This window comes from Amphiprion ocellaris, chromosome 11 (genome assembly GCF_022539595.1).
Source record: "Amphiprion ocellaris isolate individual 3 ecotype Okinawa chromosome 11, ASM2253959v1, whole genome shotgun sequence".
NCBI lineage: Eukaryota > Metazoa > Chordata > Actinopteri > Pomacentridae > Amphiprion > Amphiprion ocellaris.
In genome coordinates, this window is record NC_072776.1 from 17954474 (window position 1) to 17976549 (window position 22076).

General features: G+C 37.5%; 1 protein-coding gene across 1 annotated transcript in view; it reads right to left on the reverse strand.

The window, feature by feature from the left end:
* LOC111582950 (polycystic kidney disease protein 1-like 2) overlaps positions 1 to 22076 on the reverse strand; it is a 48535-nt gene that overhangs the window by 23839 nt on the left and 2620 nt on the right. Inside the window, exons 4-21 of the mRNA XM_035957974.2 lie at positions 18529 to 18639; positions 16488 to 16635; positions 11668 to 11891; positions 11320 to 11510; positions 9400 to 9616; positions 9156 to 9298; positions 8856 to 9006; positions 7930 to 8368; positions 6078 to 6207; positions 5827 to 5965; positions 5256 to 5504; positions 4961 to 5103; positions 4679 to 4864; positions 4302 to 4436; positions 3019 to 3165; positions 2482 to 2606; positions 357 to 477; positions 61 to 192 (exon numbers count right to left, since the gene is read on the reverse strand). Of these exons, the coding sequence (XP_035813867.2) occupies positions 61 to 192; positions 357 to 477; positions 2482 to 2606; positions 3019 to 3165; positions 4302 to 4436; positions 4679 to 4864; positions 4961 to 5103; positions 5256 to 5504; positions 5827 to 5965; positions 6078 to 6207; positions 7930 to 8368; positions 8856 to 9006; positions 9156 to 9298; positions 9400 to 9616; positions 11320 to 11510; positions 11668 to 11891; positions 16488 to 16635; positions 18529 to 18639 (3131 nt within the window). The remainder of the gene's footprint in view (positions 1 to 60; positions 193 to 356; positions 478 to 2481; positions 2607 to 3018; positions 3166 to 4301; positions 4437 to 4678; positions 4865 to 4960; positions 5104 to 5255; positions 5505 to 5826; positions 5966 to 6077; positions 6208 to 7929; positions 8369 to 8855; positions 9007 to 9155; positions 9299 to 9399; positions 9617 to 11319; positions 11511 to 11667; positions 11892 to 16487; positions 16636 to 18528; positions 18640 to 22076) is intronic.

A 22076-nucleotide genomic window follows, 5' to 3' on the forward strand; every position in this document is an offset into this window, starting at 1 on the left:
TTAAATATGTTCCTTCCAGAATAAAACAAACTTCGGGTGTAGCAGTCATATGGCACGTACCTCAATATCCTCACTTAAGTTCTCCACATGGATACCAGACCCATTTTTTGTTGTGAGTGAAAGATCGCCAACTACGCCACTGACGTTTCCGCCTTCATTTAAAGGAAACGGGACTTTGTCTAAACTCAGCATCTGTAAGTGCAGATAGAGACCAAAGTATCTTCAAACCCTATAGTGAGCCTGACACTTCAGACTACTTAGAAATACCTAGATCTAACACCCATACCACCTACGGTTGTGCGCATATACAGAACAGACAGACACACAGACTCACATTAACACCCTAACTGACTTACTCGCACATCCACTGGTTCTTCTGAAACAAATGTTTCTGATGGTAGTGCAGGGAGAGAAAATGCTGAGCAGATAGAGTTGGGAATATTTATAGGTTGTGTGTGCAATTCTTTTGGTGTCCGTCTGCGGGAAAAGATAAACACATATATTAAACCTGTGCTTCTGTTAAATTTTAATTTGTGCACTCAGTTCAGTTGTTATGAGGCCATTAAATGGCCATTATCACCGTACATCATTCACATGAACTTCATCTGCCTTCTAGTAGGCTCAGTAGGAGTGCTTTTAGTTGTCGTGGAGGAACATTTACAGCAGGAAGGTGTACATTGTTATTAAAATGGATAATCCACTGAAAAAACCAAGCAGGACTGCCTTATTGCATGATAAAAATCCTTGGCAAAACTTAATATTTTCAGTGTGGTAGGTTGCTGCCTGGATGTTGTTGTTGTTGTAAATCATTTAAAAGAGCTTGTTTAATCTATAAGGCCATGAATGGGATGGCCCCACTGCCCCTGGGGGATTTTATCAAAAAGAAAAATGCTACTACTAGTACAAGGTCAGTCACCAGGGGTGAATGAAATAAGTTTTAGAAAGTCCTCCTTTGCACAGAATGCCTTGTCTATTAAAGGTTGTACAAACTGGAATATTGTACCTATAGCTACCAGAGAAAGCTTCGCCTTTGTCAGTTTTAAGAGACAGTATAAGGCATGACTGATTCACAATCAAACATGTAAACACTAAGAAAATCAGGCACTTTATAATCAGGCACTTTTACTATAAGCATTTTACGGCAGGCTCTGCCAAGAAATCGCTTTGCTAAACGATAGCATTTTAGAGCATGTTTAACCCAGTCAGAATTAATTTATCATCATTGTATTTGTTTTGCTATATTGTTTTTGTACGTCTGTAACCCTGTATGCTTTCCTTTTATGTACCCTTTGGACAACGGATGGAAATAAGCCTCGTGTCCAATCCAGCTTATTTACTACAACCTTATGCAAACTACTCTGAGACTGTATGTTCATTAATATGCACTGTCCCATTCAAATAAATAAAGAAAATAAAATCAAATGAAATCCAGTTGTGAAGAAAACTGCAAAAGGCAGATAGCAGGGTGCCCCAGTAGCTCAACTGGTAAGCTGGATACCCATAACCAGGGGCTGCAGGTCCTTCCCACACTCTTCTCCCAACATTTCCTGTCTCTCTCTCCACTGTCCTATATAATAAAGGCCAAAAAAAAGACAGCAGGAGAGTGGAACCCTAACCCTATAACTGCAGCCTCCATCCAGTGAGTCCAACAAGAGTGTTAACATCTATTCTGATCAGAGGCAAACAGAAAGTAACCCCAAAAAATAAGATGCTGTGTGAAGAAGTGCATATACAAACTCAGGTGGAGTTGTCATTCTGGAAAAGTACAAAAAAGAACTTGATTAAATGACGGGGTGTATTTTAATCCAAACCCTGATCCTTCTCTAACCCTAACCAAGTAGTTTCGGTGGCTAACCTTAACCAAACACCAACTGAAGATCCAAATGAAAGGTAAAGTTAAAAAAAAATAAATAAATGAAAAAGACTTAAGCTGTAAAAATTAACTACAATTATAGTCTGTGATGTAACTCTGCCCCAAGTTTCTTAGATGAAAGGCTGCCCTTCCTTCATCCAACCTCCAAGTGTAGACTTTTTTACCTCTATGAGTACAAAGTTGTAGCTCCATCGTGTTTAATGAGAGGATAACGAAATTTCATTAAATACAGTAACAATGTCTGGTAAATATAATGCTGCAGCCATAAGGTTAATATAGCACAGCATAAATACATGAGACAGAAACTTACTTGCCTAGCTTTACCAAAAGGTAAAACAATCTATGAGGTTGCCAAGACTTCAGTGGGGCTTCCAAGAGGTCACTGCTGCTATCGTAAAGAAATAGTTTGCCACATATGATCATGTTTTTAGATATAATGTGTTAATAAGGGAACTTTAGTAGCGCTGATGGCTGCTTTTGTCAACAACTGCTAAACTCATTTCATTTTGCATAATCTATGCTAAGTCATCAAACTCATTGCCAGAATGCAGTCAAGTATAACTCCTAAGATTTTAAATTATTGTTTTAAGCTTTGGAGTGGATCTTACCTGTTGACAAACACACTGATATGGCCTTGCTGGATTATACCTGGCTCCCGATTGGCTTCCTGAAATGCCAACAGTATGCTCTGTACCTTGTCCAGAGCACTGAAAAGGGCATCAGAAACAGCTCTCTACAAAAAACAGAGGAGACGCCAGTTCAGACGGATATTCAGACAAGATAAATATCCTAATGAGGTGAAGGATCCTTTGAAGAATGACTGGCCAAGCACCTGGTCACTGAAATGATCTTTTTGCATAAAGGTTCAACATAGGTCGTAGATGACAAACACGTTCAACTGACAAATAAATCACACTAGTCACGGAGAAAATACATTGTACACAGAGTTGAAGAAACTTATCAACAAGAAACAGCTCTTACAAAAAATGCAGCCACAATGAGTGTTAAACTCTGCAAATGTAACTAGAACAAGTGAAATTGCTCTTGAAGGGTTTCAGTCATTGTTCTTCACATGAAATATTAAAACAACCCAACTTTCCAGAGACAAGTAAATCGCATTAGCATGATGTTTAAAGTTTACTCACAGTGGAAGAATAGTCCATCATACAGCTGATTCCCACCACAATGGCGCTGGCGGCACTGTGTACTTCTCTCTTGTTTTTTTCACTTTTGTCCGCAACCATGAGGAGGAGAGACGAGCTGAGGTCTACAAACGACGAAGAAGCCTCCTCCTAGAGGTCAGAAGCAACTCTTAGCAACACAAACATATTTTCTGGGAGGCATTATGACAGTAATAGGTATTTTTTTCATTTTTGAGAACACGCTACTGACTTCTCACCTCTAATATCCTGCCTCAAATACATATACAAATTGCAGAGCAGAGCTAAGGCATTGAAGAGTGTGGTGAACCACAGTGAGACCAACACCTAATAGTTGCATATGCTAATTCTATATGCCGCTGACAAATTTTTTAAATTGCCCTTCCTTTTACATAAGACATAACAACCTGTGCTTCATATCAAATAAGACCAAAAATAGATATGCTTCTTATTAGACAATAAACACACATTTATACTCGTATTAGATGCAATTCATCAAAATTAAGCTACAATTACAAATTGCATGTAATGATGTACTAGATACAAGATATACAATGCTTAGGAACCTTAGGCTCATATCTGCTTTTTTGCAGATGACACACCTCTGTTTACTTCATCAAGCCATGACCTTGAGTACACTAATGCAGCTGGGATGTGCTTCAACCCTCACCTATGATCATGAACTCTAAAAAGGGACCAAAAGAAAGACATTTAAGTGGCTGGAATTAGTCTCTTCTGTAGGGTGGCAGGGCTCAGCTTTAGAGACTGGGTTAGGAACTCAAACATATGGATTAAGCTCAGAGTAGATTCACCTATCTTTGGTGTTGGATAGAGCCAGTTTAGGTGGTTCAGGCATCCGATTAGAATGCTTCCTGTGCACCTTCCTTTGGAGCTTTTATGAGCACAGCCAACTGGGAGATTACAGGATTGATTCAGAACTTGATGGAACTTTCAATGCATTTCTCATGGAAATGCACTGGAATTCCCCAGAAAGACCAGAAAAACATTGCTGGGGAGAAGGACGTCTAAAATGACTTGCCAGCCGCAACAAACAACCTGACCCTGGATAAGTAGAAGATACTTCCCCGATGCTCTATTGAACTATTGAAGATGTGTAATCTAGTAATATTGGGGTATCGAAGCTGCCAGGTTACTATTACTTATAGTTTTTGTCTATTTTAATAAAAGCAGGACTTGCTACACCTTGTTAGTGTAGAATAAAATAAAGTGGCCATAAATGTCTCTGTCCTATATTCTGTGTACAGTACCTGTGAAGACAAACTGAGCTCAGTGCCTTCCTTGATGAGAGCATTTAGTGCTCTGGCCATCACCTCAATGTCCAATGGAGTTAAGCCAGAAGTTTTTACTGTGTCAACCAGCATGTCCAGCATCGTCTTCCGGAGCTTCAAATGACAAAAGCCTTTATGATACATATATTTTTCAACTTGTTTAGTATTAAGGTGAATTTATCCATATGAAGAAAATCACAGGTCCTCACAAATGATTTTATTTCAAATGTCCAACTATAAATCTCAAGTTTTCTCAGGTTGGTCCAAGCCACATGGGCACTATGAGTCCTACTAGTTAACCAGACATTTTTATCCACCCTCCACATATATTTTAACATAATAGAGAGTGCATTTACCTGTTGCCTTTCTTCTTTTTGGGATTCATCAGACTGACCGTTCAGTGTATTTGCCACAGAACTGAACATTTGTCCAATGATTTCTCCAGACAGTAGATCTTGATTCTTTAGCTGGTCCACAGTATTAATGACTGCATTCTTGAGATCATCTACTGAAAAGCCCGAGTTGTCTTTGGAATCCCGAACCTGAAGAGAAATAACCATTTTCTTAACGTAGAGGAGAGGCAAGTACACTTCCATAGGTTTTCTCTTGTCAGTACACCTATTCTCTTTTTGACAAACCTGTGTAGTTATTGTGGTTTTCACTGCAAAGCTGCCAGTTTCTGCAGTTGCTGTTATAACTAGGTTGTAGCTGGCACTGCTGTCTCCAAGAGGAAGGAAGACAGCCTTAACTTCACTAGTCTCACTGCAGCGCAGATGCTTACCTGACAGTGTTCAAACAAGGAAATATGTTTAGGATATTACACAAGACTTATAAACTTGAATAGTACAAAGAGTAAGATGACTGAGATAGCTACAGCTAAATACATTTCTATCTTATTAAAATACATATTTTTTTCAACCGGAACGTACTTACCCATAGCCGTAAGACAATACTGACAGTTAGGGCAGGGCTTTTCAGTGTTGCAAGTTATGGTGAAAGGATCAAGGACTGTTCCACTTGATGGTGATATATTACATGAGAGGCCGTCAGAGTTGTTGGTAGTTTGGTCTTGAGTGTTTCCAGCTCCTGCTGATGTATCTGTAGTGGCCGGCTTTTTGGTTGTAGTAGTATCATCTCCAGAGGTCTTTAAAGTATATTTTTTGTAAACTGGTGTAGTATCCTCTTTGGAAAAAAGAAAAGGACAGAGGTACATTATGCAAATGAATTAAGGCACTTTTACCAACACAAAACAAAACAAAAAAAATGTTTTGCTATCCACAATTCATAATTAGAAAACATTAATTTACCAACATTACCAATCATCAGCTGCAGCATTTATTTAACAAGGACAAACTACTCCCACTATTATTCCTTTATGACTTCAGAATTTTTGCAACATTACCACAATTGTATGGATGCCAAAAATATATTAACAGGCTTTGACAGCTTGAAGACTGTTCACAGAGACATTTTAATGTAGTATTATTTAAAAATGAATACGTACTAGTTGCTACCACCACAATGACATCATCACCATTGGCCTTTTTAATGTCACTGGATTTCACAGTGTAATCAATCCCACCATCCTGTCGCCTGATAAGGGGCCTTTGGTTGGCCTCTTTGTAGCATTCCCTTGTTTCTTTCTGTAAATCAGTCAGCGTGAAAATGTAATAAACTGATGCCTTTTTAAAACATTATCCAACAGTATGTGATCTTTTGGTTGCAAACAATTCAGAATTCAGTTATCAGACTCACTTCCCAATCCTTGTCATCGCGTGGGTCCTCAATGTTCCATAAGACTTCTGGACACTGTCCATCACATTCCATTTTAATTTTTGCATCCTTGCTTTTTTCTGCTTGGTTACAGCCTTCAAAGCAAGTGAGGCTGCGACATAAAAAAAATATTTAGAATCTTTGGTTAACACGCAGCTACCATGAAGGGTATAATGTAAAGCACCAAAATATCTAAACTGTGATCCAAGACTCATCATCACTTTAGGTTCATTTGTTTTCTGCTTGGACTCACAATTCACAAAAAGTGATAGGAAGAAAATTGAAACCCTTCTAAAAAATGTTTTTTGCTCTAAATTGAGTGAGACATGAGCTCCTTTACAAAGTACTTTAGTGAAAAACTTTCTAGGGTCAGAAATATTATTTTCCATTTGTCTTCTTCACACACACAAATCAAGCTTTTGCTTCAAAAAGGAAGAGAAATACACAAGAAAACAGACATAGACAGGGATAAGCAAAGAAAATGAGAAACAGTGTAAAAGGAGTATAATATAATCATTATAAAGTGAAATATGTTACAGCAGGTGTGTCTATATTTTATTTTCATCCTAATAATAACAATAAAAATAATTGCATTCCAATTGGGTTCTTGCACCATTGGTCGCTGGATCCTCTAATAATAAGAGTAAGATTAATAAAAAATCATTAAGTAGAAAATAATTAAACAAGATTTAAGATTTTGATTCCAAAGATTTATATTGCTGTTTGTTATTTCTGCATGTCCAGCATGTTTTGGAGAATCTTTTTCTCTTTGCCACAATGAGTTAAGGTTGATTGATCAATAGGGGTAGCTGTAGAGTGCTATTTAATGCAGAATGTTAATTATTGTTTCAGTTGTGATTTTTGCAGCAAGCTGTTACCACCGAGTGAGTTGTTATGAAGAGCTCTAAATGTGTATTTACTACTATGATTTTTTTTCATGAATTGAAAGATAGCTGTTTCTTTTTGCTCCCAAAGCACAATTTTGATTGCCATGGTGGCAAATAAAGGCTAAGTCACTGATTGCAGAATATGAATAATTCTGAATAGCAACAACACAGTAACAGTCTAAATGTATGATGTCTAACACAATGTCTTTCATGTCTTTTATCACCTTTTTATGCATATTTTGACAAGAGGAAACCTACTGGTCAAATAAGAATCCCTATTAATCGAAATGTGGCATGATTATTCATAATTTAGAGCATAATTGTATATATTAAAGTTGATTTGTTTGGTGGTAGAATGTGAAATTTGACTAAGCCTCAACATTCTGCAAGATTTCTGCAGAATAATTTGATTGATGGTTTCTTATATTTAGTGAGATGAGCAGACTGTTGTTACTGGCAAAATGTTTTTGTTTTTAAAGCAAATAATAATACTATGGTTTTAATAGTTTACATTAATGCTATAGGATGAATACTTTACATTAACCTCCTAGGACCTGGCATCTACATATGTGAACATTTTTTCAAAAAGAGCATATTGTTCATAATAATGATAATAATAAAAATAATAATTTGAATAATAAAATAACAACAACAATACTAATAACAATATAAATCGATTATTATGTTTATTTGTTACTCCTTATCCCAAATAACTAGAAGAAATCTAAAATGCAAGCCCAACCAAAGCTTGGGTCTTAAGAGGTTAACACCATTTCATTAATGTTTCTACCATGCTGTCAGAACTATTACCTTCAAATCACTCATCGACATTTTTATTCTAATAAAATAAGATTACAGGTACACACAGTCAGATTAGGTGTCAAGAACACAGATTAGAATATCAGAGAAAAAAATAAGAGAACCTCAGTTTCAAAAAGACCAATTACCTCCAAGGTGCTATTTCAGCCGGTGTAAGGGTGATGCAAATGCTTTGAGAATCATCCTTGCCTTTAGAGTTGTCATCATCTCTACGTCTACGTTTACGTTTATTACTATCACTATCACTATCACTATCCCTCTTACTATCACTATCACTATCCTTATCCCTCTTACTATCACTATCACTATCCCTCTTACTATCACTATCCTTATCCCTATTACTATCACTATCCTTATCCCTCTTACTATCACTATCACTATCCCTCTTACTATCACTATCCTTATCCCTATTACTATCACTATCCCTATCCTTATCATTATCACTATTACCATTATTCTTCTTCAGTTTAAAGTGATACTTATTAAAATGAAATGGTTCTGGCAGGCAGCTGTCTTTAATGACGTAAATCTCCCCTTTGAGTTTCTTTTTGCATTGACAAGGTTTTTCTGTGAATAAACCAGAAACATAAAACACTGATAACTCATATTCAGCTTGTAAAACATTTTGAAATGCATTCCTACTAAATTTTTAGCATGGATGAATTAATTTTCCATCAGAATTAGATTACATATATGTCATAGTTTTCGGGGAAGGGATATGAACTCTACTAGTTATTTAACAAACTCACAATGTCTAAATGTGTGTCCAGACAGAACAATTGTATTTGTGAATGGACTTGTTACTTAAAAGAGATACGTAATTGAAAGAAAACAACAAAAAAACCTTTATCCTCATCAGAGCTGCAGTGTTTCTAAAATTAGCAGGAATTTTCAGCTATAAATCTGTCGCCATTACCACTGCATATGCTTTATGAGAATGGAACGCTTGATGAGCAAAGTGACTCAAAAATAACTCACATGGGAATGACTTAGCAACCTCTTGAACTTGATGTGTTTGAAAAAGAAAAAAAAAGTTAAGAATTAAGATTCTTACTGCATTCCCACTCGTAACGATAGTTGTCGTTGTCAAGTTTATCGGAACTTCCAGTTGCTGAAAGTGTGACCTTGGCTCTCGTGCTCATCGAAGCAGAAGGTGTTGCTTTGATTTCCAATAAAGCTCTGGCAACTCTAACATGTTGCTCTTTCTGAAAATGAATACAAGGACACAGAAATACTCCAGTATATACTTCAAGGTGGCACCAACATTAGGAGGGCTACAATAAAAGGATAATTCTATCTTTAATATCACTTTGCACCCAATAATTAAATATCTGAGGGCCTTTACAGAAGTTACCGTTCTCTTGCTGAATCTCAGCAAATCAGCATGAAGAGCATTTATCTCAACGGCTGACTCCTCGCTACAGGAAGTAAACATATCCACATCCACTTCCAGTGAGGAGAAGACATTCTGTGCTCGGAGTTTCACTTTTATGGGTCCTGTAGCAAACGACACAGTAAACCACTGAGGTATCAGTAAAATGTACTCACATCCATTATATTTCAGGTACTTTGCTTCATTTCTCAGATGCCTCACATACCTTGAATTGGGTGTTCAATAAGAAAAATGCCCTTCCTTGTGTTCATTTCTCTGGTTTCAGAAAATGAGCTATTGTCTCCAGTCAGAGAGAAGAGGAGCAGGACAGGCGTTCCGCGTTCAAGTGAAACACCAAGAGTAATATCTGGAGAGTCAGAACAGTCATCCCTCTCTGTCAAGATGGAGGCATGAAGCCTGGCGACTTTCTCCAAAATACACACCTGCAGTATGGGTAGGAATATATATTAATAACAGAAAAATGCATGGCTTTCAATGTTATATTACCTTGTCAGTAAAATGTTACACATATATTTGGTTATTAAGTATTGCATTACACGCCTCATACCAGATGAATCAGTGGATTGTTTTTGAAGAATAAGTACACAGCAATTAGTTGTTATTGACATGAAATATTCTATTCAAGGTAGTTTCATTTTCATTTGTTTGGAAAGGGCAAGACTGTGTTAAGGAAGAATTTCTGTGACTGTGAAACTGAGGCAGAGAAAATGAGTTAGAACAAAGCAGAAGAGCATTAAGTTTTATTATTTTCCCCGCTCAAAAGTAATAACTTGCTTGTAAGATATTTTCAGTGCTTCAGTGTATATAAAAGTTAAAAACCTCCTCTGGGCCTTGGCTGAGCATTTCCACCTACAAATTTAATATCAGTCCCAAAACATTCAGACAATAAAGGATTTACACATAAGAAACCCAAGGAACCAAACCCGCTATCTTTCTGTGTTGTTATTCAGAATCAATGTATGATTCGGTTATGTCTGTCTAAATGTAAAAAACTTCAAAACTCAAGTGTAGAGCTTTACATCATTTGGCCAGAGTGTAGGTAAGCTGGTGTGCAGGGATGTGTGGAGAAAGAGGCAGGGTGTGCATAGATCTCCATTTTCTAAAGGAGGCGATGGTGTAGAGTCACATCTAAGATATTTTAAGCCATTATAGAATCATATTCTAGAGAAAAAATATTAATATGTAACTTTGCCATACAGAGATGAGATGTGGTGGTAACTACAGGTTTCTGAGGCATTAAATTGTGCTGGGCTTTAAGTGTTACCAGTGGAAATACTGGAACACAGCCTGTCAACTTCTCTTGCAACAAGCTCAGAATCATCTTCTCAGTACAAATCAGCCGTTTTACTGTCCACAGCAACTTAGTGTTACATCTGCTTCAGCTCAGTAAGACTAAGACAACTACAGCAACAATGCTGGTATTCTTTGCACCATTCACCCTCCTTAATTTAGGATGATAGAGCCATATCCACAAAAATGGAGTTTCTACACCAATCTACCACTTCAACACAATTTACACACATACAACAGAAGCCAGTGTATATTACCAGTTGAGTAAAGCAGATGCAATCTCTTTCCATTGAGATGTCTATCTAGATCCAGAACCTGACTATAAACCTGAGATTTTGTAGTTGTGTGGCAAAAGCATTTATATTCTATCATCAATAAACAAACTGTTTAAAATTCAGGACACAGTTCCAGTTTAATTTGAATTAAATATAGATCAGTAATGCATCCTCACACTGTGCTGCAGTGTTTAAAAGTTTTACACTGATTAGATTAATGAGAGTACCAGGATTAAAGCTCAACATTTTAAACCCTGATGTGACATCATATATTAATACATTAAAATTTAGAGAAGTGATGTATCCCCTGGTATTTGCAGATACGCCACTATTTAGCTGATGGGATTTTACAAGCAAAGGTTAAATTTAATTTCTCATTTAGAAACACCTACTCAATCAGTCTTTCAATCAAATGATCATAATGTTAATTTTGAGCTTTATATCTTATATCGCAGTCACACAATGAACAAAAACATGAAGAGAAGATGCATCCTGTTATTTGTGAAAGTGTTTTTGGCAGACGATGACCTTGGGTGTGTTTTTGTTCACCAGCGATTTACCTGCAGGTCTCTGGACACATGAGGGAATGTGACCATGTTAGATGCATAAAGTGTCAGGCGGTGGCAGCCAGGCCCAAGGTGCTGCATCATTCCTGGAGTCACTGTGATGTTCTGAGGCACCTTTCCTCTGACCACAGATAAACCAGACAACAACTTCTCGCCATTTTGGATTCTGTAGACCACATTTGTACCTAAAGAAAAGGAAAAGAAAAGGCAAGTGCATAAAGACAATTTAGATTCAAATACACATTTGAGAAAAACAGAAACATCAAAACCTTGTGCTTTCAAGTAGTGGTATCAAATTGTGCAATGTGATTTATTTTATATTATGGTCACTTTGGCACCTACCGGCATTTACTTCCATTTGAATTTGAAATGCTTCTCCATCCTGGGCTTTGCAGTTGCTTTCATAAAAAGACCAGTTTCCAGCATAGCACCTGATGACACCAATCTCTGTGACAGGCTCTTGAATAGTAATTATTTCCTGGTAGCGTATTTCACTGCCTCTGCATTCAACTGCCACAACAAATGTACCTGGATGAGTATATTTGTGCACCACGCTGCTCTCCAACCTGAGAAAATGCACATATAGAAACAAGTAGGAGTGAGTACACAATGTACCTCCTGCTTTTTAGGGAAAAACCTAATTCAGATTTAATATGCCGCTGACAAAGTAGTAACCTCTAGTTTTATTGTCATTTCGATGGATGATATGAGCTGAGCCAATATAATCTAACATTCTGCATGCATTTCATTATGATGACACCAGGGAGTTAATGGAAAATAAGACTGACAGCTGTCAGCATAAATCTCAGAAGAAACATTCATCTCGTCATCAGTTACCACCAAATATGGCCACTACGCCAGCTAAATGGCATTTTAAAACAGCTTCATAAAAGATAATGAGCTTCAAGTAGAAATGTATTTTGTTGATTATGCCTATTATCTTCAATGAAAGGAGCTGTAATGAAAGCAGTTAGATCTGTCTAATTCAGTGGAGCTGCGTTAAATAGCACTATCAAGTTACTGGAAAAAGACTGAAATTAGAAACAAAGCTCGTGTATTGTTAAGTTTCTAATAAGATTTAGCACTTTACAATTAGTCACCATAGTATTCCAGGATGAAATCGTACTTTTATTACAAAGTGTGGAACTTTTGCTGATGCTGTTGGTATCTGAAAATGGTTTACAGCATTCTAAGTGTGAGGCTTTTTGCTTTGCATTATTTTATTTGAAATGTTGAGATGCAGTCAAGGGCGTATACTGGCTGTTAACATGCAGCCCGTCATCAGACTGTACACTAATTTGAAAGAAAACAAAATCTGTTGATGCACAAAGAAAAAGGTCAGGTCAGCTGATGTGGGTTTGCATACAGATCAACTGCCTGTCAGTTGATGTGCTGTAGGTTGACCTTGACTTTGTTTGCCTGGTCAAACTCTATGATACCACAAGTATCATCCTTCAACATCTGCAAGACTATGCTCAGGATCCTGTATGAGTCTGCGGTAGCCACTGCCATCTTTTATGCTGCTGTGTGTTGGGGCAGTAGGCAGGGGGTAGCAGACGTCAGCAGATTGAACAAACTGATCCATAAGGCCAGTGACGTTGTGGGAGCGGAGCTGGACTCCCTGACAATGATGTCTGGGCGGAGGATGCTGTCTAAGTTGCAAGTCGTCTTGGACCATGATTCCATGACGTGCTGTCCAGCCACAGGAGCTTATTCAGTCAGAGACTCATCTTACCAAGATGCACTATGGCGCGCCACAGGAAATAATTCCCGCTCACCATCAAACCGTATAACCCCACATAGGGAGGGTCAGACTCTGTGAGCCAATAGACTGGACTCATTATGTTTACAGTGCAAACAGTTAACTAATTTCTCAGGTCATTTCATTTCGTGACTTAACACAATAATGTGCAGTAACTTGGTTCAATAACTACAAGTCTCTGTGCAGTAATGCATTACTAAACTGTATACTTAAACTCTACTCTAAAAGCATATTTTACTTCTATGCTTATACTGTTACTACTTATGTTTACATTTTTAGGACATATTTTTACATTATTTTTATCTATATATTTTGTACTGCTTATGTTTCTGACTTTGAATGGGACTGAGAATGAAACTGTAACATAAGGAATTTCCCCTTGGGGATCAATAAAGTGTATTTGACTCTGATTCTGATATCTTATCATGGTGTGCTGTGTGTATGAAAAAAAATCCATTTCTCATACAACTTTGGCAACATTCACTTCCCTTCTTTTTAGAAATATTTGTTTAAGTGATGTTTCAAGCAGTTTTGCCTGATTCAGCAGGTTATTAATAAAGTAACTTTAATTTTTCTTGTTGGATCCCCATCTCCTGCTTTGTAGTATCATGAACCTGGTCACCTCCCTTGTTGTTGGTATTTGTCAGAGGTGAAAGAAATTCCTTGAGTGAAATTCCCAGGTGGCGTCAGCAACCACCTCAGTCACTAAGTGGGTTTATACCTACTCTTGCTCCGAGCTCCAGCGCACCTTTTTCCCCCTACGCTTGCCACATCTGCAAAATCCATGAAGGGAATGGACTTTATGAAGGACACCTGCTGTTCAAACATGACAGATTGCTTATGCTACCGACCCAAGGGTTGACAGGGTGCTTAGCCATGGTTATTAACAGCAACTATACTTGAGCAAGGAGTTGAAAGAGCAAATGACAGACACATTACACAACGGAAGCCCCCGGGAACTTTGAACACTTATGCACCTACGGCATTCAGTGCATCAGTACCATTTTTTTTAGCAGTGCCTTACATTTTTAACACATAACATAAATTCTGTAAAACTGGTTACTCAACATGTCTCTCTTGGAATGGAAGAACATGTCTGTGAAGTGTTTCAGAGTTAAGGATTTCTTTGGTTTGTTCCCTTAGGTTTACGTTTGCTCCTTTTGTTCTGTTCAGCTATCGTTATGCAGATAGGGTAGTGTATTTTCATATACTTATCAATCAGTTTCAATGTGGGCTTGTACTTGTATGTATCCTTTATGTTACTCTGATCATGCATGTATCCCAATGTCTGTTATATGTTTCCTTGATCATTTTATGTCTAACATTTTCTCAAATTATGACACATTTCATTCTGTACAAAACTTGTCAAATTAGCTGTCATGGCTTATTAAAGCCCTGCTTTGCAGTGCAATTTTGGTTAATAACAAATTTTTTTTAGTTTCAGTTCGTTTCCCCAAAGTTCATCTGAAGTCAGAATTTAAGGGCTTGTTTTCAAAATGTTACCCTCCTTGCTTCCTTGCCTTTACATTTTTTGCCTTATTTTTCTGTTTTAAGCACCAGCCCCCACTGGATCCAGCATATTTATGTGAAGTTCTTCATATGTTGGCTAAAATCTAGTCTAGTAACAAGGTCCGTAAATTCCACGGCTCTCGAATCTGAAGATTTACATGCAGGTTGCAAACAATCAACAATAATTTTAAAAATCTCAGATAGAAATTTATGATTGTGCTTGAGGGGCTTATAAATAGTTAATCCACAGCCCTTTTGTTGAGTTTTATAGCCATGGCATAATATTCAAAAGCTGAGAAAGCTCCAAAAATGCACTGGAAGCAGGTCAGCAGGTTAGAAAAGATTACTATTCCACTCCCTTCCTTGCCCTGTCTAACAGAAAATAAGAAGCTAGAGTCTGGGCGAGAAGCTTCAGTAAGTGTCACTGAAGCTGTAGACGAGAACAAACAACAAAAAATAGAGAATGTAGATCATATTGGGAAATACTAATATAAAAATATTTATTGCTATTGATCATAGGTGGGATGATAAAGAGGCTCTCTGGATAGTTCAGGCTGTTGCAGGAGCTGATGACTCATACAGGAGGTGAAGAGGTCATTGAGGGCATAGAAGAGCAATCAATTACTGATGTGTAGTTCAGAGCTGTTGTTCAATAAGTAGCAGTAGATCAAGGACTGAAGGGTACAGTACCTGCTTGAAAAATATTTGCCAAAAGTGGACATGATCGATTGGAGATGGAGTGGACACTATCTCTGCTGAAAAAGCTTGTTCCCAGGAAACGAAAAACACATTGTCTGATTGCTAAAAACAAACCAGTGCTTGTTGGCAGCAAACGTGGCAGCAGAAATCCATTATTAAGTACAGGAGACTGCAATATGTCATTAGGTATGTAACACAAAATTCCATTTGTGAGTTCAACATTAGTGACTTCATCATTACAATTAAAAATTTAAACAAGCCACAAAGGCTGGGACCTTACTAGTGGCACTTTTGGCATAGTCTGCCTGTGCCTTAGAAGTATATCCTTGGTTTCTCAAGGACAGACACCGGAGAGGTAATTAGTCCAGGGAGAGAGAGGAGTAAAATACCCTATAAAGTTATATAAACTTAAAATCCTCAATATAGCCTGACCACCAGACTAAAACAAAGTTTTAGACTAAGTTCAGCTTTAGTCCACAAATGTTTGACTTCCTCCATATCCAGATGTTTAATCGCTAAAACCTTTCACCCAGAATTAAGAGCTTAAACCTAGACAAAATGTCCATTTCTGACAAAGTTTCTAGTAGCCAAAAACAATGCTAATTTATGTGTAATGCATTTAGATGTTTTTCCCCAGAATCAGTCAAAAAGCACTGCCTGCAAAGAGGTTCAGTGGTAACAAATTGAACTAAGGACACAATGGAGCTTTATTAAGCTTTATCTGAACACTTTGTAACACGTTCTGTTAGAAAATTTGAGGTCTCAAGCCAAATCAGCACCTCATTAGCCTCAAAAGCACAACACAAAAAACAGCATATTGAATTTGCTTGAGCAAACAAATCAGACAGAGCAGGCATAGAAACATAAAGACAAACATGGGGATGTAAGGGCATAAATCTCAAAGACAATCTGGCAAGTTTGGAATGGGGACACTGTGGTATATGTAATTGCAGAGATACATGAGGAAATGAATGCAGGTGAAGTGATCGGAAGAACTGTGACACCTACAAAAGATGTTTTCAGGGGCTGAACAGTAATGCTTATGAAGAGTAACTAGATTGCCTTGTGGAATATCAGTGCAAATTTAAATTTTTGACTGTTGTTTCAAATCTTCATATGAATTGAAATGAAAGAGAAAGTGTGTTCAAACTTTTGACCGGTAGTGTATCATTTTGTAAATGTGGCTACTCACCCTTCTGGACTGTGCAGATGAACAACTTGGCCATCTCCAGTATTCAGCCTGCAGCTCAGGTTTTCCTGGGGCAAATGTATGAACCACTTCACTGTGATGGTGACGTCGTCAAAAACAGCAGCCACGGTGTTCATTGTCAGTGTGAGGCCTGCATGGTGGTGGAGCAAGATGGCCAGAAATGTTGCAAAGTGCTTGTAAACAACTTAGTTTCCAAAAAGCAGACAAGCACATCAGCTCAGCAGGCAGCAGAGGGGCACTGATATTATAGGGATATTACATGCAGCAGGCTTATTTTTTTTTTTTTTTGCTTTTTTTCTTCTGTCCGTCTGTTTGCTGCATGTCAGATAATGACAAATGTAGTAGAAAGTAATAGTTTGGACCACTGAAAAACTGAGCAAATATTGTCAGGTCATGTCAAGTGGTAGGTCATATAATAGGACTTCATCTTGTCTGCTGAACATCTAGGAAAGGTAAAGTGTCTGTAGGGTATGCAGAGTTCCAAGAAGGGCATTTTCATAACCTTGCTTTTGTGGACAATTTCCTATTGCTTTTGTCCAAATATTACAAAAAACAGTTTTTATGCTTGGCAGATGTGGAAATGTATTACATAGAATAAATGTGATAAGTGCCATTGCATATGATTTTTATGTAACTTGAATTTCTGCTCCTGTAAAGAGACAAAACATAGATAGAAACATAAGACCAGCACGTAGCAATAAAGTGACTGGGATCTTCCTTAGACTAATGCATGAAACTATGCCATAATTCCAGGCTTTTTTGTCTTCTTTATGGCTTGATAGCAAGTTGCTGCAGAATAAAGATGTTTAGTCAAACTTGACCAAAACATTCAGTGCTAATCCTGGATTTATACAGCAAGGATATGATGACTGTGTTTTGCTGTATGGGGCATTTTGCTGTCATGGCTTAGTTTCACTTGTCCCTTTATAGGGGAAGCAATCAGTACAAAGTTGTTCTAAGTGATCACTTTTATCACATGATCAAACATTTGTATCTTAATGGAAGTGGTCTCTTTCAGGATGGCAATACTCTTGTCCACAGGACACAGAGCTCACTGAGTGGTTTAATGAAAATTATGTGAATCATATGTTATGGCCTTCACGGACACCAAATCAAATACTATGGGAGATTTTGCATTGATTTATTACAATGAATTACAATTGACAATGGCACCCATCACCACCACCAAACACCCCTCGGAAAAAAGGTGTCCGCCCCTGTCAACTGCGTCCCACAGACCCGGAAATTCGGTGCTTAAGCAGCATTGAAGCTGTTCTGGTTGCACATATTAGCACAATACTTCACTATCACTGTACACGATAGGTGAAATTAGCTATAGGAATCATAATATCTAGTGAGAGAAATTAATTGACAATGTTTTGATCACGGGCTGCACAGTGGCGTAGTGGTTAGCACTTTCGCCTTGCAGCAAGAAGGTCCCTGGTTCGCGTCCCGGCTTTCCCGGGATCTTTCTGCATGGAGTTTGCATGTTCTCCCTGTGCATGCGTGGGTTTTCTCCGGGTACTCCGGCTTCCTCCCACAGTCCAAAAATATGCTGAGGTTAATTGATTACTCTAAATTGCCCGTAGGTGTGAATGTGTGAGTGCTTGTTTGTCTATATATCTAGCCCTGCGACAGACTGGCGACCTGTCTAGGGTGTCCCCTGCCTTCGCCCGAGTCAGCTGGGATAGACTCCAGCCCCCCCACGACCCTAGTGAGGATTAAGCGGTGTATAGATAATGGATGGATGGATGGATGGATGTTTTGATCACCAGGAGTTTTTTTTTTTTGTGAGATTTAAAACCAGCATGTATTTCCGTCAGTGGCTCTTTATCTCAGTTCAGACCTTTAATTTTCTCCTCTAATTGCTGCATCTGTTGACCATGGATATGCCTACTTGAAAAAAGTGGATCAAATGAATGTAACAGATGGGAAGCAATAAGACCTGCATGTCCTCTACTGATTTTAGATAGTGTGATTTGGAAAAGCTCTGAATTAAGCTGAGGTTAGAACTATGACCTACCATCTCTGCAGTGGTAGTCTACAGACAGGTAGCTCTTCCGCTGAGGACACACTTCATCAAAGCAATTGATAACTTCAGCAATCTGGCAGATCTGTCGGCCTTGGCAGTGAGCTGGAAAACAGAGGACATAATAGAAAACACCAATGATTATGTCATTGTGGGATTTCTTTGTATAGTACTGCTTCGTATTGTGCAGTTAGCAGTTTGTGCTTTGACAGTATACACAATACTACAATACAGTAACCCACTTGATAAGGACTATTGTGATGAACATGACTGTATAGAGGAAAGACTAGTTCAGAAAACAAAGAGCACAGCCCTGGATTCTGCTCCCTTTAGTGTTCTCTGACATCAGAAGAGACAAAGTGGTTGTATGTGTTCAGAGCATATTATCTGTGCTTTTTCATAGACTCTATATAGTCCATGACTATTGTCAGCACATTATGTTTAGCTATATCAGCACACATTAGTTTTAGGTATGACAGCCTAGCTTATAGCCAAGAACAAAGCAGAGCTATGCTGTGCTCATCTCATATTGTTCAGTAGCAAATAAAACATATGCATGTCTTCCACCTTTAATTCAGGCACTGACAATATCTCCATTTTGTAAAAAAAAAGCTACAAAAACTACAGAAAACTGCATAATAACTGCTGAAAATACTCTGATTTACAAGAACACAATTAATTCAGCTCATTATTTGAAGCTATATACTCATTGTTTGTCTGTATCTCACCTGGCAAAAACTTCTACAAACTGGCTATTTATCTTGCATGACTGGAAACACTATGGTGAAATGAACACTGCTGATAACCACTGTCATTATAAAATTTTGCAAATGAAGAAGCACTTTATTTCAACTTTTTATTAGCTGCAAAATACGCTGAACACATTTGATTTTGTGGCTCTGCATATATATATATATATATATATATATATATATATATATATATATATATATATATATATATATATATATATATATATATATATATATATATATATATTAGTGGCGGGACGCGATTAAAATGTTTTTATCTAATTAATTACAGGCTTTGTAATTAATTAATCGCAATTAATTGCAGTTTTGTCAAATAGCAATATTTGACACAATAAGTGAAGTTTTTCAATTAAAATAAAATTGTTGTTGTCAGCTGAATCAATGAATAGACATATACGTGTTTATAATTTAAAATTTATTTTAAAAAAGGAAAATGGGACATGATGACTTAAAGCGTGAATTGTTGTTTTTTTCCACTGTATGGCACATAAAATCAGCATAAGAAGTCAAGAAGCTTCAGAAAGTTGAATATCCAGAGATTCATTCTGTTTTCATCTTTTCTGGGTCTGATAAATGGTGTAATTTTGATGGTTCTTTTTATAGGAATGTCATTTTTTATTGATGTAATTTTTTTATATTGTTTATAATATAAACAAATAGTTTATAAGTTATTAAAAGAGGAGGCAGAGCCTCGATGGAGTAAAAAAACCACAAAAATGTTTCATTTCTATTTATCTGCATTTTTCATCTGTCTGCTAGATTCACAGATTACTGCAAATCTAAGTGCAGTTATAGCGATTTTATTCAACATTTTAAGACTTTCTGTAAACTCAAGCATTGTTTAGAAAAGTGGTCTATCATGGGATGGCTACACCGTTAGCCGTTAGCATGAGTCGTAGCTAACATTAGCTCTGGTGCTAACAGCAACATGTTTTACATTGAGGTGATACCGTCGGCTTGAAGTGACGCAGTGATCAGAAAACTCTTTGTTGTACAATTTGCACACAACCAGGCTTTATCCAAGCTGCGATCAGGATGGTTTTTAAAAGGAAACTTTCTGTCCAACAAGCTCAATCTCATCTTCCTTCACTGTTCACCAGTACCTGACTTCAGTCAGTGCTTCCTGTGCTTCTATCTATCTATCTATCTATCTATATATATATATATATATATATATATATATATATATATATATATATATATATATATATATATATATATATATATATATATATATATATATATATGTGTGTGTGTGTGTACACAAAATATTATCATAGCTTACATCAATTTTACAATTCCCCAATCTACATTTAAGAATTATACAAAAAGGCCTTTTCAAGGGAACAAGAAATGGGTTAACAACTTTAAGCTGTTCTGCAGCAATGAAGGATCATCAAGTGTTGAAAGTTGGGGCTGCCAAATCTTACAGGTCTCCCAATTTTTCTTGATTACTTACAACCCCCTCTGTCTGCATAACAGCAGTATTAGAATGCACTGTGGAACCACACCCTCAAGAGTGTTATTTGAACTGTATTGTACTGCAGAAAGTAGTGAGTAGCTATAAAAATGGTGAGGAAAAGGCAGTTAATGATGGAAGAGAGACAGGCCATCATAACACTTAAAAATGTAGGTCTTTCCTACTAAGAAACTGTGAAGAAAGTCAAGGTGTCAGGGAGTACAGTCTTCTTCACCATCAAAAGGCTCTCAGAAACTGGGGGAAACTCTGACAGGAAGAGGTCTGGAAGACCCAAAGGCAGAACAGAATCAGAAGACAAGTTTCTGAGAGTCAACAGCTTGATGATAGGCAGCTCACAGAACAACAGCTTCAAGCACAGCTTAATAGTGGTCGTAGTAAGAAGTCTCAGTTTCAACTGTGAAGAGAAGACTTGGAGCTGCAAGTTTGACAGGTGGAGATGCAGCAAGAATGACATTGCTAAGACATCAGAATAAGAAAAAAGGGGTTGCCTGAGCCATGAAACACTGCCAATTGACTACTGAAGACTGGAAAAATGTGTTGTGGACTGAATCAAAATTTGAAATCTTTGGTTCATCACAGGATTTTTGTATGTATTGAGTAGGAGAAACGATTGTTCCTCAGTGTGTGATATCAACTGTCAAACATGGAGAAGGAAGCGTGATGTTCTGGGGCTGTTTTGCTGGATCCAGGGTTGATGACTTGTACAGAATGAGAGGAACCCTAAACCAAAACAGCTACCACAGCATTCTGCAGCTCAATGCAGTACCCTCTGGTATGTTCCTAGTTAGTCAGGGCTTCATCCTACAGCACGATAATGACCCAAGCTATGCCAGAATTACCTTAGGAAAAAGAACAAGATGCTAAGCTTGAAATCATGGAGTGTCCAGCGCAGTGTCCAGACTTAAACCCCATGGAGCTGGTTTGAGATGAACTGGACAGAAGAGTGAAAGCAAAGCAACCTACAAGTGCCACACATATATGGGAACTTCTGCAACAGAGTTGGGAGGAATTCTCTTGAAGAATATTTGATTTCCATTGTGGAAAGAATGCCATGAGTGTGTTCAACTGTTATATCTGCCAAAGCAATACTTTGATGAGTCAAAAGTTTAGAATGCATTTTGGTTTCTAAATAGACTTGTTTTTAAACTTCATTTGTTTATTTGTGTTATGCTTTCATTTCAGAGTACAATGAGACATTAACATGCATAATTTCCAATAAAAAACCAGGAATGACTGTGGTGTTCTCACATTTTTGATGTCCAATGTATTTTTTATTGACCTGAGGTGCA